The sequence below is a fragment of the Camelina sativa genome, chromosome 5 (assembly GCF_030686135.1).
Source record: "Camelina sativa cultivar CO46 ecotype springtype chromosome 5, ASM3068613v1".
NCBI classification, from domain to species: Eukaryota; Viridiplantae; Streptophyta; class Magnoliopsida; order Brassicales; family Brassicaceae; genus Camelina; species Camelina sativa.
This window is the reverse complement of record NC_141884.1, coordinates 6,809,501-6,831,852: the sequence shown is the minus strand read 5'-3', so window position 1 is coordinate 6,831,852 and position 22,352 is coordinate 6,809,501. Positions and strand designations below refer to the sequence as shown.

At 31.7% G+C, this 22,352-nt stretch overlaps 3 protein-coding genes across 4 annotated transcripts; all 3 read left to right on the top strand.

Moving 5' to 3' along the window:
• Window positions 1-14,686: 14,686 nt before the first annotated feature.
• LOC104792369 (uncharacterized) lies at window positions 14,687-16,182 on the top strand. 2 transcript variants are annotated; one of them, XM_087452762.1, is made up of 4 exons: window positions 14,687-15,017; window positions 15,200-15,304; window positions 15,398-15,569; window positions 15,763-16,182. In XM_087452762.1, exons 1-4 carry the CDS (start codon window positions 14,784-14,786, stop codon window positions 15,921-15,923), a joined length of 672 nt encoding a protein of 223 aa, XP_087308888.1. In that variant the 5' UTR covers window positions 14,687-14,783; the 3' UTR covers window positions 15,924-16,182. The 2 variants fall into 2 exon arrangements, with proteins under 2 accessions (XP_087308888.1, XP_087308887.1); XM_087452761.1 differs by having other exon boundaries at window positions 15,754-16,182.
• A 408-nt stretch (window positions 16,183-16,590) lies between these two features.
• LOC104785934 (NDR1/HIN1-like protein 12) lies at window positions 16,591-18,220 on the top strand. Its single transcript, XM_010511227.3, has one exon. The coding sequence runs from the start codon at window positions 17,406-17,408 to the stop codon at window positions 18,033-18,035; it is 630 nt and encodes a 209-aa protein (XP_010509529.1). The 5' UTR covers window positions 16,591-17,405; the 3' UTR covers window positions 18,036-18,220.
• An 888-nt stretch (window positions 18,221-19,108) lies between these two features.
• On the top strand, window positions 19,109-20,012 carry LOC104785933 (NDR1/HIN1-like protein 10). Its single transcript, XM_010511226.3, has one exon. The coding sequence runs from the start codon at window positions 19,167-19,169 to the stop codon at window positions 19,851-19,853; it is 687 nt and encodes a 228-aa protein (XP_010509528.2). The 5' UTR covers window positions 19,109-19,166; the 3' UTR covers window positions 19,854-20,012.
• Window positions 20,013-22,352: the final 2,340 nt, after the last annotated feature.

Here is a 22,352-nt window from a genome sequence, read left to right as displayed (position 1 = left end):
GTATAGTATATAAGTGTTCATGGGTTCCTCTCTTCATAACCTAGGTTTTGGGGAGACATCAAGGGCCCATGGGCCTTATGAGACCACTATCTCATATGCAACTCTATCAATTGGTCCGACCTGCCGGCTCGGTATGGCTAGTATGGACGATGGTGCGGGTATGGGCTGATGTGAAGGCCGCCTGTATGACCCGAAGCCGCTAGCACCGAGACGTCGCTACTCGATGGACGGGGTATTGATAAGATCCCACATCAGTAGAGATAGGGGAGAGAGTGGTAATATATAAGTGTTCATGGATTGCTCTCCTCATAACCTAGGTTTTGGGGAGACATCCATCAAGGACTCATAGGCTTTATGAGACCACTATTTCATATGCAACTCTATAAATTGGTCCGACCTGTCGGAATTTATACAATATCCGAACCCGAACCGAACCGAACCATCTACTTCGGATCGGGTTCGGGTTTAGGATTCGGGTCCGGGTAAATGCCCAAGGCTAATTGTACGTACTGTGGCTTGGTTCTATATAACAATCATCATTAAACCATTATTCACCGTGTTCTAACTTTTTAAAGCCAGGAAAATTTAATCTTTATCATTAAAAGTTCATTGGGCGTGTTTAAGTTCTCCTAAAACATGTCCAGTCACGCATTAGTTATATATACTCCAATATAAACCAATTTGGACGTGTTGTTGCCTTTTCACCCCGATCGTTTGGCATGTTATATGCCTTCGACTATCTTTTTTTTCTTTTCTTTATGTCACTGTGTCTACTACAAATTTTATTTGTCAATATCGCCCATCAAGTTTTGTTATTTTTTCTTTTTGTTCAAAATTAACGAAGATGATTAATTTAGAGAAAGAAATCAAACAAATGGCTTAACCAAAACTTCTGAATATGTATTTTCTGAGTTTTCACAGTTTCAACAATTCATCAGTTTACAATGTCTTTTTATTATATATATATATTAGAACAACTATCGATATAAACGAGTTTGGACGTTACTTTCATGTTTTCTTCTCAAAAATATATTGCATGAACTTGAATGACTCCCCAAATCAATCATAAAACTGGCTAATCTTTTTCAGTTATGCTACTTCCTAGATTTATTATTTTCTATATGTCAAATTATAATGTAATAAAAATATAGGGAAAATATTATAAAAATCCTCAACTTTCAAATTTGAGACGATTTAATCACCAACTTTCAAGATGCCATTTTAATTACAAACTTTTTGTTGACTTGATCATAAAATAGCAAAGTTTTGTTGACCTCGCCATTTTAGGCACGACGTTTATTAAATCCCTAATCCTAGAAAGAAAACTCCAAATTCTCTCTATGATACCCAAATCTCTTTTGCAATCTCTCTATTCCGATGAGTTTAAGCTTAAGCTTTGACACATCTATTTGCATCGGTGAATGTGGTGTGCCATCGATGGTGTAGAGAGAATTTGGCGTTTTCTTTCTAGGGTTATGTATTTGTGAAATTGGAATCGATTTAGGGATTTAGTGTCTTTAATTTGGTAAACGATGTTGTTTTTGGCGTTAAAAACGTGGTTATTTATGCTAATCGGTAGCAAATAACATGCAATTTACTCTTTTTTGAGATCTTGAACAGAGAATAAACGATGTGCCTAAAACGGCGAGGTCAACAAAACTTTGCTATTTTATGGCCAAGTCAACGGAAAATTTGTGATTAAAATGACATCTTGAAAGTTGGTGATTAAAACGTCCCAAATTTGAAAGATGGGGATTTTTTTGACATTTTTCCTAAAAATATATGTTTTTGTCTGAATGAAACCAAAGTAAAAGCAAAATGGGTGGAAAAGTAGCTGTCACTTTTGTACATGCATTTGTTTTCATAGATTTATACTTAAATTCTGTCCCTACTATTTTAACGTTTCACATAAATAATATAAATTAGATCGTCACTGCATATAAGTATAATTTCTAAATGAAGTGTGTTACTTCACCCATCTCTATTCAATTCAACTTCTGTTATTATGTAAAATCATACATATCTCACCAATTTCTTAATTAGTTTTGTTTACTTGTTGTCATGGGCTAAAGCCATGCAGCTTGGATGAAAATAAGCATGCAAGCTATATATAATAATGGTAAATGCTTTTACTCTCTGAGTTTTTTTTTCTTTTTCTTTTTTTTTGCATCATCATTTAATTAGTTACGAGTTAGAGATGTAAATACCCTAATGATCCACGATCGCCAAGTGAAATTGCCACCTCATGAAGGTTTTTTATGCACAAGAGTTCGACTATACCTCAATACAAAAAAAAAGATTGAGTAAAAAGGCTATACAAAAAAATAGTTTTCAATAATAATTAAATTTATTTCATTTATTCTCCATCAATTAAAAAGTTATAATTTATTATCAGTAATCAATATAACGTACATAGAAAGCCTAAAATAAATCAACCTTCGTCAGACTGTTCAGGAAGGTATTCTTAATTTTTTGGTGAATGATAAAGATTAAACTTTTTAAAGCCAGGAAAATTAACATGTCATTTGAGCAGAAAGTCATAAACCTTGTTACATCACAATCAGTAAAAATAATTAAACATGAATGTTTTAAAAACCTCTTGAAGGTTTAAAACACCCAGAACCTGAATGTTTGAAACACAAGAGTTCGTAGTTGCCTCTTGAAGGTTTTTTTCTTTTTGCATCATTTTATGATTCTTAATATTTTCATTATTTTCTCTTATTAATTATATAATATTTTTCAACCTTCATCAGACAACAAAAGAAAGAGAATTTATAGAATTCTTAAACTTTAAATAGTGGAACAAAGGGAGTATATAATTTATGTAATATGTTTATTTTCCATCATATTATAAATATATTGTATCAATTATCTTAATAAGTACTATATTATCACTTAACAGATTATATTTTGGTATATCCAAATTATATTAATACCAATATATATAAATACACATTTCTTTGATAAAATAGCACATTAATTTTTCAATCAACAATAACATAAGAATTTATCGAAAATTTTACATTAGTGGATAGTAATAAATTGCATCATTTTCATCAACTTGATTTCAATCTTTAACATTTTCTTCTAACTTATTAATTCTATTTCTTATTGCAATTTTTCGCTTGTTTTTCACTGTTTATCTGTCGGTATTTGCAAAAACTTTATGAGGGAATATAGTGATGTCTTGTTGTTACTTTTGCCACTATAGTGCCATAATTATTTCTTTGTCACGGACTCAGAAATTGTGACAATTAACTACTGGCCATTGGTCACTAACTAAGAAGTCTTTTTCTTAATCCAAATTTGCGATAAATTGTGAAACAATAACGATGCGTCTCTCAGCCACTAATCAGCTAAATATAATATGTCACAGAAGCACATGCTAACGAATTGCGTCAAATATCGAAATATATTCAAATAGAATTTTCCGATTAAACTGATGCAACAAATTTCAAAATTTTACACATATTTCTTTACCAAAAATATATACTACTCCCTCCGTTCTAATTTAGTTGTCGTTCTAGGATTTAATTTTTGTTTCATATTTGCCCAAAAAAAAAAAAAAATTGTTTCATATTAGTTGTCGTTTTAGATTTTCAATGCAGATGTTTGATGAATATTCCAATCTTATCCCTGCTGTTTTAAAGTTTCAACCAATGAAAAAATTATAAAATATATTAATGAAGGGCAAAACATAAAATTTAATAGTTTCTTTAATTTGTGTGCAAAAACCTTAAACGACAGTTAAATAATTAGAACGGAGAGAGTATATAATATTAATAAGACGAGGCGATACAATAAATAAAATTATCTATCTGTTTTAAATGAAAAAATGGTTTTATGTCAATCACTAATTAAAGACTTACGCTTAACATGGCATTTGACTCTACTAACGCACTGTCATATTCATTCATATATCATTCATATATCACCTGAGCAAGTTAACTATAAGAATTAACTACAAAATCTTTTTTCTTTCTTTGGTTTTAGCTTTTACGTACAATTTTTCAGGCGAAATCAGAAACATTGTACTGCAAGTGAAAGCTCATCCTCGGTGAAAGAAAATTCTTATTCCCCAGATTAAAGCTGTACAACCTTTTGAATGACAAGGATTGTTATATGTCAATCACTACGCTTCATATGCATTTTGACTCTACCAACACACTATCATATTCATTCATATATACCTTAGCAACTTAACTATAATTAAGTGATTCTATATATATGACCAGTTATATTTTATTAACTTTTTTTTGTTGTCAACAACTAAAACCCGGATTAATTACGATCGGTTTGAAGGTGAAGACGCAACACTAAAAACAGGTACAAGTCACAATCTAGTTCTGAACCATTTCAGAAGTTGGTTCCTAACCAAAATTTGAATTCTTCTAAAGTGTGAGTTACTATGTCCACAGAATTCCGAAAATTAATCTAGAAGAAAACCATTTGTCACGTAATTCAGACTATTCTTCCATAGTTTCCTGACTATGAAGCAAAATTCTCATAAACGAAATCAAAATCCAAAGAGAAAATCTAAGGCTAAATGACATTAATTAGAGGTAAATGTCCAACTTAAATTGTTGGTAGATTTAACTAAGTTGTGGTTTACTGCTGTTTCTTTCTTTATTTCACATTACGAATAAAACTTACCACATCAAATGTATTGTTTGATGAGGCGATGATTAACAAAAGAATAGCAAGCCAAAATAATGTTCAAGCTAAAACCAAATAAAATGTTCAGTTTTTAACTGGTCAAGTTTTGATTTAAAATAATCAAATCTAAACAAGTTTAAACTACTTTGACTCAAAAAAAAAATTAAAAAAAAAAAGATTTAACTAATTAATAACTTGGTTTGTATACTTTTGGACTTAGTAAATATAGTAACAATACATATTTTATATTAGTACCAACATATATATATATATACCATCCTCGCTTCGGAATTTGTTTATTGCTAAAGTAGGGAATATCGTCGTCCAATGTCTAATCATATTTCTAACTCAATATCTAAAATAAATATATCAAAATCTAACTTCAAAACCTTTGTCTCGCAAGAGATGTCATGCATGAAGGATGTGTGACATGTATTTAAATAAATCACCAATTTATATTATCTACTTCGTGAATACAATGGTCTGCGTGTCAGTTTTTTTGTTCTTGTGTTTGATGATGATTTGGTATTCTTAGTCTGATTGTGAGACAGTAATTAGTCATTGGTTTAATCATTGATCATCTCCAATAAATTATTCAGTTTATGTACTTGTCACTATACTATATAGAATAGAGTTGTCTCTCAAAGGACCGCAAACCTGTAGTCACATCCAGATATGTGAACGTACGATGTAAGTAATAATAAAAGTAACTTTTTCAAATATGAGAAAAACTATCAAAATATTATTAGTTCAGCTATTAATTGGAAGATCCATGGGGTATTTAAAATAAGTAAAATAGCAAAGGATGATACTGTTGTCAAAAAAAAAAAAAGGATGCTATCGTATGGTTTATGCTAAGCCACAATTTAATCTGATAAATTTCAAAAAAAAAAAAAATTAGTATACCCAATTAAGTGGCGAAAAAGTTGATTTGATTTTGATTTTTAATTAGACGAGTCAGTTTAACCTAATTGACACTTTAAGATTTTGGGTTGATGGGAGTTGTTAAATAGATAAGGTGTTATATCAATCAAGTAAATGACCTTTTAGTGATACCTAAATAAACAATAATTGCAATCTTTGTTTGCTGTTTATTTCCTTTATATTAATATTTAAATTAAAACTATAATAAAAATGTTAATGATAAATTAACAATATTAAGATGTAAATTTAATAAAGATAATAGATGTAGATAAACGTTTGCCAATATAATATTATTAATTACTTGATGAGTATACAGAAAACATTTAGACTATTTCATAAGAAGTAACTTTTAATTCTTTTTTTACTTTTTGTTTAATTTGATTTTTTGGATATCAATTTATGTGCATCGAAACAAATAAGCCCCTTTCTATCGAATTGATCTAATGCTGAATAAATTATATATTTGAATTTTCAACACTCATTGTAATTAGTTAAAGTGAATAATGAAAAAAAATAATGCATAAAAAAACTTGAGAGCGCAATTTCATAATAAAATTTTCTTCCACTAAAACACTATTAATGCATACAATTATTGCAAAAAATAAAACTGAACTTAATTAGAGAAAACAAACAAAATTAACATAAATAACAAAATATAAGCAAAATATCAGCAAATCATACAAAATTTATAAGAAAATCGACAGACTGTAAGTAAAAATTTATAAAAGGGATAAGAAAATAAAGAACAATTCTAGAAATAGTATAACAATCAAACAAGACTTTTGGCGACTCAATTCAATTTTGTCAAAGAATATTCAAAACTTTCACTACACAAAAGTATCAAATAAAAAACCTAACAAGTTTTACAACCCCCAAAAACCTCGATCACACATTTTTTTTTTTGTTTCATTCTTATCGAATTAAGTTTGAAACGAATAATTTATTTTACTCTTTTTTGTTCCTACGTACGAAAACTTATCCCCCTCTCCTCTCCTAATGAAACTTCAAAAACAAAGAGAGAAGAAAGATAGAAACTGTGGAGTTGACGCGTGTACAGTGTTACATTAGACCCCACTCGTGTTGGCTCTTTCTCCTCCCTAATATTTCCAAAACACTTTCTTCAATTTTTATTTTTTTATAAAACGAAGAAGATTCGTCTTCGAGCTGTGAACCCCACATCCCAATCACACACACACACACACACAGAGAAGAAGAAGAAAAAAAATCCTCTTTTATAGGGGCCGTGTAGTTCCACAAATAGCAGGACCCCATGTGTCCCCCTCTTAAGTCAAGAAAGCAGCCAATCCTATAATTGTTACAATTTTCCACGACTCTCTTTCTCACCTTTATACATTTATTTTTCTCCCATTTACTCCTCCTAGAAACTCCAATTATATAATCCTTCCTTCTAGTATTTTTTTTTTTCTCCATCTTCAGAAAAAAACATAATAATAAATAAATTAGTCACGATAATAGTTTTAATAAAACAAACATTGATTAGGCGATCGGGTTTGGTCCTTTTTTAAAATGCCAGAGATATGCGTGTATCTCCGACTTTTTGTCTTTGTCGGTTTGGTTTTTCTACGTGTCAATTCGTAGTACCATTCGACCTTTGTCCCGCATTTTTTCTTAACCAATGGTTCCAAGATCACTTGGTCCTACCTTATTTTCGATTTACGCTTCTAACCTTTTACTCTTCACGCACCGTTGGTTTGGTTTTTGTTTTTTTTGATCCGAAGGCTTACGTTCGACCCCGACACATGCGCGTGGAATATTGTTGTGTTTTTTTTTTCTTTGTGAAGTTGCCGTGTTAGGAGAGGGAAGTGGCGCGTGACGTAAGGCCTACGCAGTTTTAAAGAGGACAAAAGAACATAGAGTGCTCACTGTGACATCACAGTACCATGACAATAGAAAATAAGAGAAAACAATAAGCTTTGCATTGATGAACCCCCTTTTTTTTTTTAATCTTGCATTAGTTATGATGAAGATAAGTTTTTAAAAAGCTTGTGAGAAAAAAAAAAAAAAAAAAAAGACTTTTCACAAAAGTGTGCCTAACATCATAATACGTGCGTTTACTAAAAACATGCAATATTTGAAGGAAAGCAGCCCATAACCCGACCAAAGAGCCAGTGGACTATTAAAACATTACAGGAACACTCCAAATTTGCTATAATCAGGTGACCAATGAGTATGAGACACCTCAATGTCACATGAACCATGCTGATATAATGTTGTGAAAGAAAACCCCAATCATAGAGATGGAGGAGCTTTGAGGGTGTACGAGCAAGTGGCTACCTCTCCAGATTTATTAGATACTGCATTTAAGATTTAATATACTGGTAGGTCTATCCGCGAACCACAATTATTTATATTAGTTTTTTTTTTTTTTCTGATAAATATAAACCCAACAAGAGTGGTTGGATATTGTAGGTCGCGAGAGATCTTCCAATTTTTTTTTTTTTGTTTTGGGTACGGTACAGCTTTGATATTATAACAGTAAGTTCAATAGATTTCCTAGTTATTTTTGCATATATATTCTTATGTTTTCCTTATATCTTGCTTTATTTTGTCAGTTGTTTCAAATTATTGTCGTTCATTTCTTACCATCATATGTTGTTAATCAAATTCATATATTGTATAGTTTAAAATTCTATTCTTGAAAAGAATCATTTCAAAAATATATAGTCCAATTTATGTAATAACAATGGTATTGTTTTAAAGTTCTTATGAACAAATATATACACAAAAGCAGTGATCATCTAATGAAATTATAGCAATAGTTTTGAGCGCTATATTATATATCACTACAAGAAAACCAAAGCAATTCTAACGAAATTTCCAATGGATTTATATTGAAGATGTGTGACGCGTGAATAAATTTCTAGGTGTGTAACATTGAAAAGGCAATACTCTGTGACTTTGTCCTACACCTATATGTATATGATATTTCTATGAACTTATATGTTGTTACAAAGTGGAAGGGCTATATATATGAAGAACCAGTGGTAATTATTTTGGCGGCTATATATATGGTAATGAGGCTTTGGTTCAAAAGCAAAAAGAAACAAAGAGATATGATCACATTTGTATAATTGTGCGGTCAAAGGGTGGGCAAAGCATGGCTTTTGATTATTGACTTCCATTTTAATGCAACCCAATCAATTGCACGAGGCCTACCTGCATCGGGGTAATGTATGAAAGTTAAAGAAAAAGAAATTGCCTAGGTTATTCATGATTTGAAAGTGACTGTAAATAATAGTTCTTTGAAGATGTAAAAAAAAAAAAAAAACCTTTTTGAAACAGTGTTAGGACCGCTCGTATATCTAACCCTATAAGATAAAATAGGATAAGATAAAATAGTATCCTATTTGAAAGTTGTGAGTAAATGATATTTTCGTAAAGTTTTTTTTTTCTTTCAATATTTTACTTGGAACGACGACAATAAAACTATTCCTCAAATTAAACACTTCCCGTAAATTAAGTTTGGCACTTACTAGGGCACTATGGAGGTCGAGTTATCGCACCAAATTACTCGGTACAAGATTCCTGGATCGGAATATATAAAATTATAGTTCTTGTTACTTGTGATTGCTTACTACAGTTTCATATCGCTTCCTTGGTAGCGCGCGGCTACGAAAACAGTGCGTGCATAGTGTATGATGTTGAATTATTGATACACATAAGCTGTTAAAAATAGAGTCATGAAAACGTATGAACTTTCATATTTTAATAGTTGAGTATATGCTTGCGAAAATTTATAATTTTTCTTAAAAACAATCATACTAGTTTCGTAGGGACAGCATTGTATTCAATGATACAGAAATTTGGGTGAAAGACAAGGCTAGCATTGGCCCTTTAATAAATAGGTCAAGACTCAAAAAGGCTACACACCACAATAATTGCCTAACTCCAGTTTCATTTATAATATTAATTTTTACGTTTTTATCATTGTCATATATTTATTCTGTTCTTTACTACTCCAAATTTTTAGAAAGAACAAAATATATTTTAGAATTATACATAAAAAAATTATGCATTTGTTATTGTAGTTATTTATGATGAATTTTAATCTTTAAGATAAATGAGTGAATATTATTGGTTTAGAGTTAAAAACAATTGTAAATAAAAAAAATAACACATTTTGTAACAACATTTAATATTTTTTCTTAATATGTGTAAAAAATCTAAAAAAAGTAGATTACCAAGAATCAGAAGCACTATAAAATGTCTTACTCCCTCTGTCCCTCAAAGATTGATGTTTGAAGTATTTCACACAAATTAAGAAATAATAATTATAACTACCGCGAAAGTGTAACCAAAACTGTTCTTATGGCCAAATCGGAAACGAAAGAATGGATTAAAACTATACAACCTAAGGAGTCAGCACACAACGCCGGTCACAACATACAACTTTGGAAGCCATCAACCTATCCGTTTATAAAATGCAATTTTGATGCAGGGTATAATGATCAGGTGAAACAGGGTACATGTGGATGGATTTTCAGGAATCATCAAGAAGAATCGTTGATGTGGGGTGCATCAAAAATATATACAGGATCAGCTTTGGAGGCTGAAACAAAAGGTCTCCTTATATCTTTGCAACAAGCTTGGATCAGAGATTATCATTCAATAATCTTTGAAGGAGACTGTGAAGTATTGATTAACATGGTACATAAACGACAGCCAAATGGTTCTTTACGAAATTTATTGAAAGATATTGACCTGTGGGCATCACGTTTGAACAATATTTCTTTTAACTTTGTCAAGAGAGAATGTAATAATGTGGCTTATGTATTGGCTAAGAATGGTTGTATTGACAATAATTTTTACGTTAATTCTGTAGTAAAACCAGTTTGGCTCTTAGAAGCTCTATGTAAAGACAATTGTTAAATTAATAAAGTTAATCTTTGTGGAAAAAAAAGAAATAATAATTATTAATTTTAAATACAATATTATTTTCCTACTAAAAAGTATTATTTATTTATAAACAAATGACTATTGAAATTTTTAAATTTTTTTAATGATCACTTCTTGAAGTTTATAAAAATTTAATATTAATTAACTAAAAGTGGTAAAACATCAATCTTTGTGGAATAAAAAAAAATCATAAAACATCAATCTTTGAAGGACACAGGGAGTATAATATTCATATTATGGATATATTAAAAATATAACAACTGATATTATTCATATAGGTGAGAATGGTTATGGAATTTGTATGATGATACTCCCTCTGTATCATTTCAAGTGATGTTTTAGAGTTTTTTTTTTTTTTTTTTTCATTTTAAGTGATATGTTGAAATTTTTATGAAATTAAATATGTGTAAGTGTTTTTTTTACCAATTATACATTGCAGTCTGTTTTTTTATCGGTTGAATTCATTTTATTTGGTGATGTTTTATGTAAAAGAGGTATACTAAATAAAAGTATAGTGATTTCTGAATTTGAGTAGAAAAACACTCAATATTACTTTAAATAGAACAGATGGTGTATATGTCTTACGTTTTAGTATAAGAACAACGGTTGTTCTGAGAAAACACAAAACATGCATATTATAGTGGGAAATGTAAAGGTCTATGTTAGTGACGCTTATATAATCACAAAAATTCATACATTTGGTAAGAAGTGAAAGTTAGATCGTTCTTGTTTGTGTTTATTTCGTAATAGATATAGAATTCTTAGACCACAAATTTTAGTTATAACACATAGAATGAAGCATGGAATCTGGTTCGATAGGGATTGAAGAGATAATATTGGGTCCCTAATAAAGCCGTATATATATGTGTGTGTATAACTACATATAAAAAATGAATATTCACTTCACTATCAGAATCATTGTTATACATAACCCTCATGTCAATCTTTTGTTGTGTTTCATTTTGTCGAGCACAACACTTCAAAATAATACTTAAATTCATAAAGCTATGAGATATTGAAAACTGAACTTTTTAAAATCATTAGAAGGAGAGAAGAGAACTCAATAAATAATAGTATATCTACTGAACAAAAGACAAATGATCTGATATTTCTAAAATTAACAGATTTCGTAGAATAAAAAATGTGTAGTAATCATAGCGTTTTTCATGCGTATACGTGAATAGTGCTATATATATCGAAGCAGTGAAATTACTTAATCCAGAGCCCATCCTAGAGTTCCTACGCAAAATGCCAAATTCCATATTTGAAACTCCTTAAAATTACTCCTTTAAAGCAGAATATAAAACATGGAACCAACTTTTTAGATATCTAATGTGCGATCCCGAGTCTAAGATTATTCTCATTCAGACTTAGGATTGGTTCTACTATATCTTAATTAAAGTGGGATAAATATAATCAGGATAAAGAAGAATCCATTTAGGAAGCAATATGGTTCGATATATCCCACGAGGAATATGGGGTTTTACCGAATTTATCTTTGAAGAGTAAAGCGGGTCTAGGCGTGATCTTGCCATCATCTCATAACAAAAAAAAAAAAATATTATATATGAGTAGTTCCAAAGTTGTGTAACAAAAAAAAATATGTGATGGTGTTCTTTTATATAGAGGATAATAATTTAAAATAAGAAAACTAGAAAATGAAAACATGAATGGAGAATAGTAGGGATATGGGGCCTTGGCAATAACTTTCTTGAAGAGCTAGCAAGTTGTAAGCTTTTTTTATTCTTGTTCAATAATGAGATTCCAACTTTCACATTGCTACACCATAGTGTGGTATCCTACATGTCTCTCTTTATTTCTTTTGTTTTATCATTTTTTACTAAATTTACATTAAAATAGAATGCAATATCAATTACAATAAACATATGATCTTTTTTTTGTTTTTTTTTGATTATCCTTTTCTTCTATCTTTTCAGTTGATTGAGATTAAGGTTCATAGAAAACAACATGTGTCATGAGAAAGTGAGTAGCATGTACTAAAAAAAACAGACTATATACATATATAGATGAAACTAGAGTTGTATTCACATTGATGTAACTTGTGCTTCCAATATTCATAATCTGTAAAAAGTCAAACTTCTTTAAGTCAGTTCCTGAGAAAAGTTTACATGTCGTACGAATCATAAATTCTAATGTATTGTGCCAAAAAAAGAATTTTGCTTGGAAGTTTGCTCTGTCAAAAGAGAATTTTGCGCTTTACCTAAGACTTGGTTTTTTTTTTTTTTTTCCTTTGTATATACCGTTTATATTGACATGTTACATTATCATTATCGGATCTCTAGTCGTGTCTTTTAGGCGAAACAAGCAGTATACAGAAAAGATGTGTCCAATAAAAGTGTTAATATGTTCTGGACTTGCTCCAACACATTAGAAATAAATGATTTGGATGTCATATACCTCACATCTGACGAGAAAATATCAGATTTAAATTTTTCGATTTAAACATTTTAGACTTACCCTATCCCCCGAAAAGTCAGGTTGACAATTCAAAGATAAATTGTGCTGATACATTTTTATTGGGCTTTATTGGGCTATTCTGAAACTGAGCTTTTTTTGGGTTTAAACTCATTCATATGCGATATTCCCACGTTACTTGACAAAGAAGAAGTTTGAGTGAATAACCATAACTAGTAAAAGATTGCATGCATGCGTAACACTAAATTAAACACCGTGCATGCATAACAGCCATTAAATATGTCTTTGACATGAATTAATTGTATTCGGTTTCATGAAACTTTTAGAAACAAAAAAAAAAGGTCCACCATCCAAAGTAGTATCTGACTCTCAAAAAAGGTTATAAACGTAGAATTTAACATAATAAAAATGTAATTTATGGTTAGGTTTAAAAAGAATGTTGTGTCTCAACCCCAAGGCTAGCTAGATGTGTACATATAGCATTGGTAGGAAAGAAGTACATTTTGCCGGCTAGCTATAGTGAAGGTAAACAAAAACCACATGTCTGAAAAGACAAATAACAACATATCAGCTTTACGCCTTTACCAAATATGAACATACACTATAGCAGTTTTGAAACAAGTAGTACTTCAACTTTGGAAGTACTTTTCTTCTAAAAATCTTCGCTCATAATTCCCACTAATTGTTCTTTGCAATCTACTACTACCTAATCTCTTATCACCACTTCACCAACCGTCATGTTAATCTAATCTAAGCCTATATGATGATGCATACAAGTTTTTTTCACTTCCAACTACTGTTTACGTATCTGGAAGCAGGTTACCCTAGGTGAGATCCACCAAATCATCATGAACAAAACATGTTTGATCATTTTCCTAGACATTGTGCTTAGTATTACAGTTATTGAACTCCCGATTTCAATAAGCTTTTCAGAAATTATGCAGATAACTAGCTAGCTTCATTTACTCAGCTACATCGAGATTATGAAACAAGTGTTCAATATGAAAATAGAAACATCTTGGAATAATAATAGAGAGAGAGGTGGAGAATCTAAAGCCCATGAAACAAAACTAATCCATGTACCAACCAATCTACACTGTGATCCTACAATGGTCTCAATGTGAGCCTAAGATGAGCCCATTTTGGACCCAAAAAGATTAACTACTAATTACTTATTTTTTACCATCGTCTGTAGTTCTATTTCTATCTTAATTTAGTTTACTTTTCCGATGCAAATACATTTTCCTATCCTCTTGAAAAGTTGGCACTTAGTATAATCTTTTTCATACATACACATAAAAAACACTTCATTTAGCCTTCAAAAAACGTGTTTCTTTTGTTGTCTCCTTTCTAAAAAGTCATTTTAGTTATAAAATTGTAAAGAGAGTCGAGGAAGGTGCACGGTAAAGGAAACATACACAAGCACACACTTAATAAAATTATGAAACTACGAATAGGTAACAGTTCTGACACGTGTAGGCATCATAATTGGTGGCTGCATATGTCTGCGGCGATTGCAGAACTGATTTAAAACACTCCACTTCTCAATGCGTTTATTACACGCGCTAACTGTTCTGGTTCTAGTAGCTATCAATATCTTTACGTGTCATTAGTTTATTGGATGTTTGGTGCTTGAAGGAGATAACGGTCGCGTGAGAGAGTGGATCACGTGACATTCGCAGTCACTACTCGCGTGATAACTGAAAAAAAAAAAAACAAAATAAAAATGGATACTTTAATTTTTTGTCTTTCTAGTGTGTAACGTCAAACCCACTCTTTAAAAATCAGAGCTTTTTGGTTTTTTTGCTTTCTCTCCAAGAGAGAGTCTTCAGTCTTTTGATTTTTTTTTCATGGAGAGAAATCATCAATTTCGTGTTGATTCGGGTTACTTAGAAGAACTGAGGTTTCGTTCTCATCTGTTCGGAACGTCCGTCGAAGGTTTCAACTCACTCAGCCGTAACCACCGTGATCATCCGTACGTTTCCGACTTCGTGGTGGATACACTCTCTGACCAGTTCTCTTCACTGTCTCTTCTCCCTTCTCCTAAACCCAGACGTGCTCCTACTATACCCTCGACTCTCCAGGTCCTTCCTTTTTTACACACTCTCTCTGTTTCACATTTTCACAAGTTACACCTCTGTTTCACATTTTCACATGTTACACCTCTGTTTCACATTTTCACAAGTTTTAGTTTTTCCTCTGTTTCATTCTGTTTCACAGTGTCGAAACTTTCATGATGTTGTTTTGGTGTGGCTTTTTTTTTCAGTCTTTAAGGCTTAATGGTCCAAAGGCTGATCAGAGATCGTACGGAGAAAGGTCCATGCTTGAATCGTTTTATGAACTTCATCTTTCAAGGATCCGCAAAAATGAGGTGATAATAAAAACGCAAACTTTGTCACTTTCTTTTTTTCTATCTGGCTCCATCGTTTTTTATTTTATTTTTGAGTGGTGGTGGTGGTTGCAGTCACAGCAAGAGAGAGCAAAGGTTTTACAGAGACAAGAGGCACGGTTGCACAGTAGAGGTTTGGTTCATCGAAACTGCAACGTTTTGAGGGAATCTGTAGGAACCGGCGTCTTCCACCCTCTTCACCGTCCAATTACTACTACTCAGACTTTTAACTCCCTCAAGAAGCCTAGTAAGCGACTTCATTTTTACTTTTCTTCTCTACGTGTTTCCATAACTAAGCTTTTCGTTTACTCACTTTTAGTTTGAAAATATCTTTGATTTCGAGTGGTTCTTTGCAATGTTTTTGGTTGGTACAAAACAAAAAAGGACAAAATCTCTGACCTTTTTTTTTTGGTTTTTTTTTTAACTTGGAGCCAAAGCAGAACAAAGGAAACGGACTCAAAGTGAGAAGAATGAGTTATTGACCAAAGCAAGGAGAGGAGAAATGACTACTAAGGGTACAAGGCAGGAGGAGCAACAGAAGGATGAGTGTCATTATCATTTGCCTCCAGACATGGATTTCTCCAAGAACTGGACTTTCTGATGGGACAAGTTCGAGTAGCTTACTAATAATTAGGAGGTCTTTTGGGTTATTAATTAGGAGGTAAATAATAATCAGAACAAAGTTTTAAGATGACCAAGTAGAGAGACTAAGCGTGATTTCAAGGTCTTAATATCTTTTTTAGTTCTTTTGGGTCAATCAGTATGTGTTCAAATTCAGTATTGTACTTGATGGCCAAAAGTAGACAACTTTGATGATGTTTAAGTTTGCTTTCATTTATAAAATCGTACTGTTATTTACATTGCTTGCTTGCATCAAAACGTAGTGATATTTTGGTGTTGGGCTGATTCCAAAAATTCATTCTCAGTGAATATTGGGCCAAAGATTTGCCTATATCCACAAGATTTTGGAGTTTTTTGTTTTTAGTGTTTAAAATAATTTTCATGGACAATTTGATTCAATAACAATACACATTTTAAGAAACATTCAATATTGCTCTGCATTGTAGTAACGAATTGTTATAAGAACCAAAGAGCCAAATATTTGAATAGTTTTTTTTTTTTGTTATCATCAACCATCCAAGTGGCAAGTGCAACCTACGTATAAACATTTGTCGGTCTCATTATATATCGTTTGAGTGTAAATTTCAAATGCTGTTTTTGGACCCATCAATAATAATATCCGTATATCGAATGTTCTAATATTTTTAATGTTCAAAATTTAATATTTCCTAACTCCAAAGCATAATACAAACAAGATGTAAATTAAAAAGTACAGAGACAAAGACATTAGTCAAGAAAACAATCAATAGATAGTTGAAAATATATGGGTGGGTTAAAAAATAAGTATGAACTTTACTGTTCTGCACCGGAAAAAGATCAGAGCACCTTTCTTTGGGTAGGGTAATTTCGTCCTCATCCTGCAATGTGGATATGTAAACAAGAATTTCTTGCAATTATTAATCAATTGTTTGCTTAGCTGATGATACAGTCATGGGGGGAACCTTGCACGTATACCCTCTTAACAATAATGGTAGGGTAGATGAAGCCACACTAAAAGTTAAAATAGCATAAAGTCATAAACTTTAAGAATATCAATTTATGTCCACTCCTTCCTTTCCCTACATTTTTTCTATCAAAAGATAAAAGATACATTTCTTACATATATAGTTCGAGACTTCGAGTTAAAAGTTAAAAACACATTCATCCGTATACATTTACTTTTCTCCACATAACTTTTTGAATGCAAATTATCAAAACTAAAAATTCACATTTCTTACCTAGTAAAGACACTACATCTATATATCCATTTTTAAGTATTAATTGATTCATTATTTTCTAAAGCCTAAGCTAAGTGTAACTTAGAAATAAAAAAGGTGAACAAAGTCACAAAACTATACCACTTCTAAATTACCAATATAAATATTAATCATAGCTAGTTTCGCTCTCACTCTCTCCATCACACAAACATCTTTCCCATCCATCCAACGAAGCCTAGTGGCAAACCCGTAAATATATAATACCAATGACTAAAGATTGCGGAAGCCACGGCGGAGGCGGAGGAGGAGGAACCGGCAGTAGAATCTGTGGAACAATCATCGGCTTCATCATCATCGTCTTGATAACAATCTTCCTCGTTTGGGTAATCCTCCAACCAACAAAACCAAGATTCATACTCCAAGACGCTACCGTCTACGCTTTCAACCTCTCGCAGCCTAACCTCCTCACTTCAAACTTTCAAATCACAATATCTTCACGTAACCCAAACTCCAAAATCGGTGTCTACTACGACCGTCTTCACGTCTACGTTACTTACCGTAGCCAACAAATCACACTACGTACGGCCATACCTCCGACGTACCAAGGACATAAAGAAGACAACGTCTGGTCTCCTTTCGTATACGGTAACGCTGTCCCCATCGCTCCGTTCAACGCCTTGGCTCTAGGCGACGAGGAGAACAGAGGGTTAGTCTCGTTGATTATACGCGCCGACGGGCGCGTGAGGTGGAAGGTTGGAACTCTTATCACTGGTAAGTATCATCTCCATGTCCGTTGTCAGGCTTACATGAATCTTGCTGATAAAGCCGCCGGAATTCATGTCGGCGAAAACGCCGTTAAGTACACGATGGCCAGTAGGTGCAGTGTCAACGTTTAGTGGAAAAGGACACAACCTTGACGCTGTTGAAGTTTGCTTTTACTATTTTTCAAATTTCATTTACTTGGATAATGTTTTTGCTTCTATATCGTTTAATTCGTCTACCCCTTTTGTTTCTGTTTGATCTTCTCGTAAATTTATACTGTCAATGATACTATAGTTATATACAATGCTGTTGTTAGATTTTTAGAATCTGCCATTAGTCTATACTTTCATGTCACATATCATTTTTGGAATGTGTATTTTTGTTAGTGGACTTAGATCTAAAATATGCGATGTCAATTACAAAAGTAAAATGTGAGGAGGAGAATGATTGGAGGAGATAAGAATGGTTTCGACTTTTCCAATATCAGATTCGAAATAAATATATGAATTATATGGAGGGGACAATTAAAATCAGCTTTATAGATGTTCCATTTGTCTTTTTATAGTGTTTTAGATATAGGTTGTCATTTAATATGATCTTGGGAAGTCGGCAGGCACATTGTTAAAAAAAAAAGGATCACATGCGAATAGAAGAATTAGAATCCAGATTCACCCACGAAATATCACATACTAGTAACTTCGTTATATAGACAAAGTTCTTATTTAGTAATCGTTATGAAATACAGAAATAGAAAGGAGCTTGTTATATGATGGCATCTTCTATTAAAATCTTCCAATTTTTAAATTTTTTTTGGAGAAAACATGACATATCGTTTTTTCTACGTAAAATACAAAATCTAATAAATACATTTACGTGAAAAGAGGAAAATGTAAAATCTCTCGCCTCTACTTAAACTTTAAAATTTAATCTCTTTTTTGAAAGAATGAAAATAATAAAACTGACATAACTATGTTGACACAGGCGGCCATTTAAGGTTCTAGAAACTAGAAAAGTATAATTAGAAACCAACGTACGACGAGAGATACTCGTTATTGGAAATTTAGGGGCAACATCACAAGCCTACAATTGCATAATATTAATACTCTGGTCAAATATTTAACCAAATCCCGCGTAGCGTGACAATACCTTAATCTAATAAATTGACCAACGCATAAATGAAAAGTGTATATAAAGAGGACTTGCATCAACCTCTGATAGCAATATACCCATTCATTCCATCTCGATCGCCACAATATTACTTAAACATGGCTGAACAACCTCTCAACGGTGCCTTCTACGGTCCATCTGTCCCACCACCGGCTCCCAAAGGCTACTACCGACGTGGGCACGGTCGCGGCTGTGGCTGCTGTCTCCTCAGCTTCTTCGTCAAAGTCATCATATCCCTTATTGTTATCCTCGGTGTAGCCGCTCTCATCTTCTGGCTCATCGTCCGTCCTCGTGCCATCAAGTTCCACGTAACCGATGCGTCCCTTACCCGCTTTGACCACACTTCTCCGGACAATATATTAAGGTATAACCTAGCGCTCACTGTCCCTGTACGCAACCCTAACAAGAGGATCGGAGTCTACTACGACAGGATCGACGCTCATGCCTACTACGAGGGAAAGCGGTTTAGTTCCATCACGTTAACTCCTTTCTATCAAGGACACAAAAACACAACCGTTCTCACACCAACGTTCCAAGGCCAAAACCTTGTTATCTTTAACGCGGGACAGTCTCGGACTTTGAACATGGAGAGGGTCTCCGGTGTTTACAATATAGAGATCAAGTTCAGGCTTAGGGTTAGGTTTAAGCTTGGGGACTTGAAGTTTCGGAGGATTAAGCCTAAGGTTAATTGTGATGATCTAATGCTTCCTTTAAGTACCTCCAACGGAACTACAACTACAACCTCCTCCAGCGTTTTCCCGATTAAGTGCGACTTCGATTATTGAGTCTTAAGTTCTGTTCTAGTCCATCACATATACATTGGTTCGTTTTTTTTTTTTTCCCGCAACATTTTGACTTATCTTCAGTAGAGCCTACTGTATACATATGTTCAGCTTCCTTTGTTTATATTATTATATATACAAATAAAACATTATTTTACGTAATTGATATTTACTAGTCCGCATGCTGACCACAAAAATATATGGCGGTTTCAATTCGATAGTGTCATCTACTAATCACGCGAGTTATTGCAAACTCTTTGACGAGTCTTTAACATTTGTTTTCCCTGGTTTGGTTGTACCCTCTGTTTTGGATGTCTCTATCTTTTAAAGTTGATTCAATATGAAACAAGATAGTCACACGAAATTGTTATCCCAGTTCAATCCGTCGATGTGATCTACGTCTGGGTATATATATACTCTATCCACAAAATCGATATGAAATGGATATGGATCACTGTAGAAGAAGAAACAGGAAACCCTCTAAAGCCAATAAGAGTCTTTGAATTGTTCTCAGCCTTCTCTAAACCTCCGAATCAGTCAGAGTCTCTGACAATAAACTAGTTGAAGTTTAAACTAGACCTCACCCACATATATCCAACACCAGATTCTTCTTAACCAATTCGACATCAGGCATAACTTGAAACGTCGAATTCGATCCTTACTTAAAAACTAGGTAATACTCCATGCTACAGCACGGGATAACACATGTTGTAATTAATTTATGTATATTTCAAATGCATAAAATGTTTTGGTTTATGTATGTTTTTATAATTTCGAAATTTAAAATAGTGTTAAGTAGTATATTTGGTTTACTTACATGGTAAATGTTAAAACATATTTAGATAAATATGTTCTTTAAACATCGTTAATCGTTTGCACGGTAACAGATATACAATGATTGTTTTGCAGTTTTTAAGTGATAGCGGTATGCTTAAAGGTGTTAAATCCAAATATTATATTTTAATTTGGTTTTAGTTTGGACTATTGCACGTATATAACCTACACATGACTATTTTAGAATGGCAAAGACATCTCGTCCTATCCCATCTTATCCTTTCCGTCCTATTTTATCTCGTCCTTACCGTACATTTTTTTATGTCTCATAACTGTTATCTTTTAAATAATTAACTATAAGACAATTTTTATTGTCCAAAAGTTCTGGGTAAGAACATAACTAAATTTTGTGCTTTTCTCACATTTTTTACATATAATTTATTTTCTTCTGCAATAGAAGATTTGTTCATAGTTTATAAATTAAAAAGCTACTTATTGATATTCAATTTTGCATAAATATATAGTAATACAATATAGTCAACCAATTGTAATTATTGAATTTTAGTGTTTTAAATACTTATTTTAGGATAACTACTATTTAGAAATACAAATATAAATTGAAATTTCTTTTTTTTTTGTTTTTTAAAAATTAATTTTTTATAATATTTCTTAAACAACAAATGTAATCCATGAAATAGTTTATTTTCATGAATATATATTATTTTTATTTATGATTACAAAATATATTAGTTACCTAAGATATTTTTAAAGATATTTCTTGCATATCTTGTGTTTTAGAGAGTATTTACAAATAAGTTGATTTTAGATATATTTTATATATCCATTAAAATAAATTTGAATTGATTTTTTTATTAATTTCACATATCTTATATATTAATTAACTTTATATTATTAAGCCTATAATGAATACTTAACTATTTTAAAATACCTTTTAAAATAATTTAATTTTTATTTTAAATTATTTTCAAAATTAAACTGGATTTATTTATTTGTTCTTGAAACGGTGAGGAAAAATATGCACAAATATTAACTGTAATTTCTTTTTCTTGTTTTTTTTTGTTTTTTCCTTAAATATTTATAAAGAATCAGAAATTTATATTTGATTTATTATGTATTTAACCACTAGGTAATAACCCGTGATGTTGCACCGAATGAAATTTTTGTTTGAGTTATTACATTTGTAAATATATTTATTTAGTATAACATTTAAACTTATATTGGTTTGAATTTATCAAGTTTATGAAAGTTTAAAATAGTAATCGCTTCACCATAAATTTTAGATTGACATGATGGCGGATATGGATAGAATGTAAAGCAAATTAGTGATCGTTAGATTTTTATCAAAATTCTGAACTATCAAATCAGATAAAAATCACAAAAAAACTAAAACTACATGAACCGGATAATTTAAATAAAATTGTTAACCCGGTCAAACCCGTCCGCTAAGCCATCCCACAACAGGTTTAAATACTTTGAGCCACAAAATCTCTTTGCATCCATCCCGCTTGAATATGTGAGATCCGCGTGTGTTACAAATGCATTTCAATAAATCATTTTTTCTAATATATAAAATATATTTAAAGCTTAAACTTAATTAATATTAATAAAGTTATGTGATAAAGTTTTTAAGAATAACACATTTGTTTTTTTTCAAAAATACAATGGCATATAGTTGTAAATAATCAATCTAAATGAGGCTAAATAGCT